Source organism: Trematomus bernacchii, unplaced genomic scaffold (genome assembly GCF_902827165.1).
Source record: "Trematomus bernacchii unplaced genomic scaffold, fTreBer1.1, whole genome shotgun sequence".
Lineage (NCBI taxonomy): Eukaryota > Metazoa > Chordata > Actinopteri > Perciformes > Nototheniidae > Trematomus > Trematomus bernacchii.
The window spans coordinates 5484833-5493011 of NW_022987698.1; the positions used below are offsets into that span (position 1 = coordinate 5484833).

At 38.5% G+C, this 8179-nt stretch overlaps 1 protein-coding gene across 1 annotated transcript; it reads right to left on the reverse strand.

The window, feature by feature from the left end:
- Positions 1-392: 392 nt before the first annotated feature.
- ankrd33ab (ankyrin repeat domain 33Ab) lies at positions 393-3975 on the reverse strand. Its single transcript, XM_034139122.1, has 4 exons — positions 3614-3975; positions 3375-3504; positions 2585-2725; positions 393-1213 (listed from the first exon to the last, which is right to left on the reverse strand). Exons 1-4 carry the CDS (start codon positions 3872-3874, stop codon positions 393-395), a joined length of 1353 nt encoding a protein of 450 aa, XP_033995013.1. The 5' UTR covers positions 3875-3975.
- Between the last annotated feature and the right edge of the window lie 4204 nt (positions 3976-8179).

Sequence of the window (8179 nt, forward strand, 5' to 3'; positions counted from 1 at the left end):
ATATGTAATATTTGTCTCAACCCTTACACATTAGAGTCTAAAAGCTTCTAACCCCTCCCAAAGAGACTCAGCTGTGCTTGTTTGAGGTCATTCAGAGTCATACTTTAGGAAGAGAACGTCTCCTCTTTTTTCCCCCTTTGGTTTATAGGTTATAATTTTTTTTGTCGTTTCCAACACATTTGGTTTGAAAATCTCATTCCCTGAGTTAAACACTAAATATTTACATAATGTGGGTCCTTTCAGCAGTGGCCTGGGTTTGAATCCTACCTGTGGCCCTTTGCTGCATGCCGTCCCCTCTCTCTCCTGTTTATCTTCAGCTATACTAAAAAAGGCAAAAGCCCTTGAAAATTGAAATATTGTTCTAAAAAGGGAACAGCTCTTTTTTGAAACTCTTATTTTGTGCCATTCTTGTTGTCTTTCTCTTTATCTTTCTCTGCCTTTTCCTTTTCAGCTTTCTTCTTCTCCTTCTTTTTCTCATCCTTGATCTCCTTGTATCTCCACTTGGGAAGTTCCAGGAAACCTTTTTCTTTCTTCTTTTTCTTCTTTTCTTTCTTTGGTGTTGCATTTGAAGGCCTGACGATGTCGATCTTTGGGATGCATCCAGACGGGAACACGCTGTTTTTTCTTGCCATACTGCGGGGAATAAATGTTGTAGTGACTTTTGCTGCGAGCACGCTGCCCCGCCGGTCGCCCTCAGCACAGCACGTCATTGAGGAGGACTCAGCAGACTGGATTGTGGGATTGATGTGTGATACTGAGCCGTTGCTGTGGCACACTGATCTCTCTTCTAATTCCTTATCTGGGTGTTTCTTCACCAGCTCTGGCACAGCTAGGCGTCTCTTCCCCAGCTCAGGAGGGCTTGTAGGGCAGAGTGGACGGCATCCAGTTGAAATGAGTGGACTGTGGACACAGGTGGTCATGACCACCATGTTGTCCAAGGCCCCGTTGTCCTCGGGGTCACGAGGTATTCTGAATCCGAATGTGTTTTTGATCTGCTGGGTGATTTTCTCCCTGGTACTTTTTTCCGTTTTGGCCTTGGCTACCCTCTTGTTGAGCTCAGGCCACTCAGGGATATAAGTCTCACAGAACTGCACAGCTTTTGGTCGCATAGTAAGGCGCCGGAGACGCTGCAGGGTCTCATAGCGCCCTGTTTTCAGGGCCCAGTCCTGAGAGCTTTTTCCTCTTGTGGAGTCTACTGCATCTATGTCAGCACCTGCAATATAGAAGGTGGACTTAATGAATTAGAAAGTCAAGGGTTCATTTAATTCTGAAAAGAAAAAAGAAAAAATCTATTCATTTTTAGTGCTATTCTGAACTGCAAATACCACCTTCTATTAATCAAATGAATGATAGCTCTATTTCAGATCATACCAGTAAGCTAGAATGCACAAACCCAGGACCCTAAAATGGAAACACTTAAAACTTAATTGAATGCAGCCATTTAAAATGATTTAAAAGGCTTATTAACATAACCATACTGTATAGGCCTTCTTTACAGAAAACATTTGACTTGTTACAGTGGGAAAAGGACATGTGGTACAAATAACATTAACTAGGGACCAACTCAATCTGTCACCATTTGTAATTACTGGGCAAAGTCCTGGCAGGACCTTGAAACTAAAGGTCATAAATGGAATTCAGTTTGTATTAAGGTTATGATTGACAGCTTTGCTCTACCCACTCTAACATGTTGAAATGTCTTCTTTGGAAAAGGCAGAGGCCAACCAGCTGCTGCTTTTCTTTATTGTATATGACTGTCAGGTCTGAACAATTATGAATGACATTTTTGAAGTTCTCTTTTACATTAAACATACTAGAAGATTAATTATTTAATCATGCAAATAAACAGTAGATTAATCAATAAAGTAAACATTCATAACTTGCAGTCCTACTGCAATGTTAAACAATAAATTATGAATGGCAGAGATTTTAGGAGACGTGTGCAGTCTACAAATAGCTCTGCAAGGGGTTAATCTGCAACCAGCCTGAAGACTTGTAAATCAGTGGTTACTGGAGGATATGTTAAGATGTGATAATGTCCTCAGAAGGATCCTTTAAGCAGGTCAGCGTCACTGCCACACTCACTCGCTGACAATTATCTGGCTCCAAATACACAAACAGATAAACAGATAAACCGTGGGCTCAGCTATTCTCACCTCCAGAACTATAACTGTTATTTAAGGTTGTAAGGGCCCTGGTTAATCAGCTAATGTCAGGGTATTAAAAAGGAGATCCAATAATATCATAGTATAGCACCTCTTTAGAAAGTGCAACCTTGTCAAAAGTCAAACATTGTTTTTATTGATTGACGAAGATCAGAGAAAAATAGTGTTTAAAAAAAGTTGCGCCTTAAGTGTCTAAATATTATTTTTTAAAAGTCCAGAAGTGTCTGAGTTGTATAATTTATAAATCTATGAATATGCAATATAAAATCACCTCTTAACGTCTAATTAAAATAAAAGTATTGGTATGATGCCAGCAATTCCTATATTTTCCAGTAAGTTTGAAGACATAATGAAAAACATCTATCAAGTTTCTCAAGGCTCTTATGAAAAATAAATAGGATTTTATCCAAAACACTTACCAGCCATGACGAGGGCAGCCACTACCTCAGTGCGGCCGGTCATAGCCGCTTTGATGAGTGCTGTGAAACCTCGACAATCCCTTACTTCAGTGTCTATGCCAGAATAGTAATTTAGAAGAAACAGGACAGTGTTGATATGACCTGTAGGGAAAAACACAGAATTCAGAGATCTGTTCAGCAGTGAGTCGGAAAATGTATGACTTTTGAAATAATGCTGGTTGGATCAAATTCAGTATTTGGTCCAGTTTGTGGATTTTGACACATCCATTTGCAGTGAGTGCATTCATTACATGTTGTGCAAATATTCTAGTCTTTAGCTATAAAAGTTGCAGTGAATATATTTCATTGTATATAAATACAATTACATTTTAAAACAAATAACAGGGCAAATTAAAAATGTAGTGAAAGGAAAAGAACTAGCAAAAGAAAAACCTTTTGGGTCTGCTAAATATTGGAGTTAAATTGAAAAAATGTAATAGTTTGCCAATTCATAATTTCCGAGTTGTAATTTTTCAAAAGTAGTCATATACTGTACTTAACAAATCTGTATGATTAAATGTTTAAAAAGAGGGAATATTCAAAGCCGTATGATTTTATGGAGGTAAGTTTATCATTGAAGCTGCCACTAAATCCTACACACTGAACCTATGGTTTAAAAAAAAAATGTAAGTCTTAAAATTCACATTATGTTGTATATGGGCAAGTTACACCTTAATTATGTTGTACTTTCCATGTTCATCCCTCTGAACTTAAACTTTGTTTTGTTAATGTGTGTGTAGGGAGGACCTACCTGCTTGGGATGCGATCATCAGAGCAGTGTTGCCTTCGTTGTCCTGCTGATTTATGTCTATATAGGGACAGGCGTAGAGTCCATACACGATATCAACGAAACCTTTGCAGCAAGCCAACATCAAGCCATTCTGTTGGGGATTGACAACGATAATGAGAAATGACAGTGTTTGTGTTTAAGACAATGTGAGCTATGATTTACAGATTCTGAATATACACACTAATGAATGAGACTCTCACCCAGCCGTTGATGTCCAGCTCTGAGGCCTCCTCTTTTGTGACCCCTCTCTCCAGAATTCTTCTCAGAGCAAAGGGTTCGTTGCGGGCGCATGCTCGATATAGTGTCGGCTCCCCGCGGCTGTCCGTCCTCTGCAGCGTGTAGTCTGGGAGCACCGAGTCGTCAGAGAGGATGCTGTCTGAATTCGACTCGCTCCCCAACAGAGACTCATCGTCCTCATCTGGGTCGGAGCCCAGGTGGGGGTCGTGCGCTGCAGTGGCCATCTTCCAAGAGCAGGACAGGTGAGACTATAGTGTTTCCTTTGACTACATCTACAAGAAAGTAGAAATCAGAAATGAGTCATGCACAAAGTACTTGAAATTGTCTTTAGCAACTCAAGTAAAATCAGCTGCAACCTAGAGATAGGAAACTCAGAAATTATGATGGTTTTCTCTCTGAAGATTACACATAATAACTAGTTAAAAGCCTCTCCTTATTGTAGACGTGAAGTAATTGGCGAAACACAACATGATGTATATGAAAGGATCCAGATCTGTAAAAACTGCTTATTATATTGAAGAAGTGAAAGCATGAGTCTGTCAGTGGGATTAGGAGTGTGTTATGTGTGTATCACGGAGTGGGTGTGGTTGTATGAGCTCAGTGTGCCTCAGTGTTGAGTAACGGGATCAGCATCTAAAAGCCCTGCTGAACACAGGGGGGCTAAATGAGGAACAACCCACCTCAGAATAACTTCAGTCACATGTGGTCCTGCTCGACTCATGTTTTTATGTTACTGAGTTCTGAAGGCAACCTAACTGTTAAAACTATGACAACTGTAATGCAGTTCATATTTATGTAAGTGTATGTCACATGCAAGTGTTTCCACTACACACGTTTCTTTTTATGACACTGAAAACAAACTAACAAAATTATGATTTGGTAAAATTCCAAATGTATAAAGAGGATCACTGACAGTGGTTTTCCAGATATTGACATGAAACACACATCAGCCATGTTGTACAGGAGAGCACATGTTGAGAGTCTTACAGGTCATGTCACATGTCAATAGGGCTAAAACTCACAATTATTTTCATTATCGATTAATGTACTTTTTTAATCTTTAGGTTAATATTCAAATAAATAAGAACAGTGAACAGCAGGAACATAACATATTTGAGATGCTGAAAAAAGCTTTTTCTACCAATTTAGCTTAAAATGACTTTTGACATTTAATCTAATTTCTAAATTCTTTGCCGATTAATTTCTTGTTGCAGCTCAAATGTTTTATTTCATAGACCAATGTTAATTTTCCATCAGTCAAGATTGTTCTGACATTCACTATGATCAAATAAACTGGTATATGAATAGAAGTAATACAAACTCACCATAAAGGGTCATCAATCAGCTGTAAAAGAAGATCAGTTTCCTCGGTGTCTGTCACAACGCTGTGACTTCTGACTTCCTCCAAAACTCCCACTATGTTTTCAGCTCAGCCGAGAAGTCACAGTTTCCCTTTGGGCCTGTAAATAGAGCTACTTTACCAATTTCCATCCCACATGTTGACGTGTTGACATACAACGGAGAGGAGGAGTCTTTGAGATGCAGTTTGTTCTCCTGTGCTCAGCTCATCCCACTTACAACAGCTTAATGGAGAGGATTACTTTGTGCTCATGGCAGTATACATCTTTTCAGCACAACACCAGTGTGTCTTCAACCTGCAAACCTGTTTGTTGAATTGGCTAAACTTAAGAGAGATTCCTGAGGTTCCATGACATCTTACCTCACTTTATTTGATGCATTTGAAAAACAAGTTAATTCCAATGTGTTAAACTCATGGACCACAAACAATCAATTACAATGATATGTAATGTAATGATCAACCCCACATTATTTTCTATCAAATATGAGATAGACAGGCAAAACATATATATTTCATCATCTATTAATCTGCTGATTAGGTTCAAGGTTCAAGGTTCTTTATTGTCAATCTGACATAGTTACAGAGTAATTATGTAGTTGAAAATCTTATGTCACAGGCTTCTCCAACAATGCAACATAATAACATAATAACAATAAGAGCAAGAGCAATACAAAAAGAATAATAGTTATAAAATAAAATAAAGTTATGATGTGGAATAGTGCAATAGAGTCTATATACAAGTTATTGGAATGATATATATATATATTAGGTATTAGATACATACTACTGAGTAGCAGATGAATGTTTGTAGTTGTTTCAACAGTTCAATTTTTTAACAGTCTCACTGCCCGCGGGAAGAAACTGTCTCCGAATCTTCTTGTCCTTGCCAGGATGCTGCGGTAACGTCTGCCAGACGGCAACAGAAAGAACAGTTTGTGGCTGGGGTGATGCGGGTCTTTGATAATCCGTAGTGATTTCTTCCTGAGCCGCTGGGAGTAAAGGTCCTCCATGGATGGCAGCTCCGTCCTGGTGATGTGCTGTGCAGTTTTCACCACCCTCTGTAAAGCCTTACGATCGAGGTCGGTGCAACTGCCGTACCAGGCCGTCATGCTGCCAGTCAGGATACTCTCTATCGTGCACCTGTAGAAGTTGCAGAGTATCCTGGAATCCATTTCGAACCTCCTCAACCTGCGGAGGAAGAAGAGCCGCATATTAATCATATAATCTGATAATGTGAGTACTTTAAATGCATTTTTAAAGTCCAAAACCCAAATATATTTAACTAATCGACTAGTCTATGAACTGTTACACTTCTAATGTGGAAAAATATTTATAATAATATATTTACGTGGACAAAAATCTGTCCTTTTCTGTTCTATTCACAAACACAAACAGTTTTTAGTATTTATTCTTTATTTAATACAAGTGTAAATGTATAACATGTTAACTGTAAGCTGCTTGGATCAGAGGAATCTATTTAATTAAGACTGATTAGCAGACAATGGAATCCCTTCAGAGGTGAACAGATGGCCGGATTACAGACTCGAAACTTCAAAAAGCAACAAGTCGCTCCACAGAACAGAGAGTCAAGATGTTTCTCTGATTTACCACAGGGGGGGGATCTCTCACACAATTCAGACGCCTCTGATCTCAGACTTTAAAGTTTGGTCCTAATAGAGTGAAACTGATGAGCCGTTATACATGCGTCTTGAATATCAGGAATGTACAAACTGCATAGATTTAAATATAAAAATGTGTCCCGTTCCATGTAGTAAGATTTAAATATATGTATGGTTTTAGGACGTTTAGTGCATCATTGGTTGAGTGTAGGATGTCAAATAAAAAGGTAAAAAAAATGAAAGGGACTGATAACAAATAATCAATTTCTGTTTCTATTTCTATAAATGACAAATAAATGAAGGAAATCATATAGGCAGTCCGAGCTGCTCTATTTCAAGTTTTGGGAGGTAGTTAAAACTCCTGCTTTGGGAATAGTCGCAGACTGAAATTAGCCCATGGGACCTGTGGGACGTGGCTGGACCTGTTGGGACAGATTGACCCCTCCTTATATCCAGAAGGGCCTCAGGACAGATCCCAGTGCAGCTGAACAGCTGTCCTCATCTGCCCGCAGGAGAACCTGGTGCAGAGCAGAGGTTAGATTTGACTTCTCTTCTGTTGGACGTCAAGCAGTTCGACAGAGATCCTTCTTCTAGAGCTTCTTAACCTCTGTCTGACTTTTTGCGATTAAACTAAAGGATCAGGCATGCATGCTTAAATTAGTCAAGAAAACTTAACAAAAAAACCGGGAAGGACAAACAGAAAGGATACAGAAGCAAAATGAAGACATTGGCAAAAGTGCAAGGGAGGACTGAACAACTTCTAGGATTCAGGGTTGATAAAGTGAGTGTCTGATGGAAACACCTCAATTCTTGGGGGCTACAAAATTATTTTACATAAAAGGAAATTGTGTGACACGCAATGCAGTAAGACCCATGTTTAATAACACAAAACAAGAGAAAGTAAGATTATTGTTTGCATGCTTAAACTTCTGCCTGCATTTGTTTGTGTAAAATGATCTTAACCTTGCTTTGGTCAAATATTTCCCTCTATGCAGATTAGAAAAATGTAGAGCTGTTAATTAAATATGAATAATGTCTAAACTTTTTGTTTGTTTTTAAATAAGAAATGCTATCCGAAACCATTGCTGCATCCTACAATCTGAGTATTGTCAAATGAGTTTAAGTTTTCATTCAGTTCATGTGCTCGTCTTTTAATAACAACAAGGTGCAGAATAGTTTAGTCCATCAAAATCAAACAAGCTGCAGAATCTTTTCTAATATACGCTTTACATTTTTGAGAAATGTGTTTCTGTGGTAGTAACCAGGAGAAAAAAAACAAGCCCTTTAAAAAACAACACTATTCTTAAAACTGCATCAGACAGTGATTTGATGTTGTCGAAATTCCTCAGATAAGATAAGAAACCACTCGGAGAAAATAGGAGAGGGGTCGAGAGAGAGGTTAACTGGTATAATTATATAGCTCAAACCCTCTTTCTGTTCGATTTAACTTATCCTTCATTTGTCAAACTAATTTAACACAGCTAAAAAGAAGGTTTTATAATGGGGGAAGGTGTTTTTTTATTCAAATGTGGTGAATCTGTCTTTTGTTT

What these genes read in the sequence shown, in the direction of transcription:
- ankrd33ab (XM_034139122.1), bottom strand. Translation starts at nt 3,874, where the DNA reads ATGGCCACTGCAGCGCACGACCCCCACCTGGGCTCCGACCCAGATGAG. An exon ending in AGCTGGACATCAACGGCTGG is followed by an intron (nt 3,505 to 3,613) that starts GTGAGAGTCTCA and finishes AATCCCCAACAG; the next exon opens with AATGGCTTGATGTTGGCTTG. An exon ending in GATGATCGCATCCCAAGCAG is followed by an intron (nt 2,726 to 3,374) that starts GTAGGTCCTCCC and finishes TTTTCCCTACAG; the next exon opens with GTCATATCAACACTGTCCTG.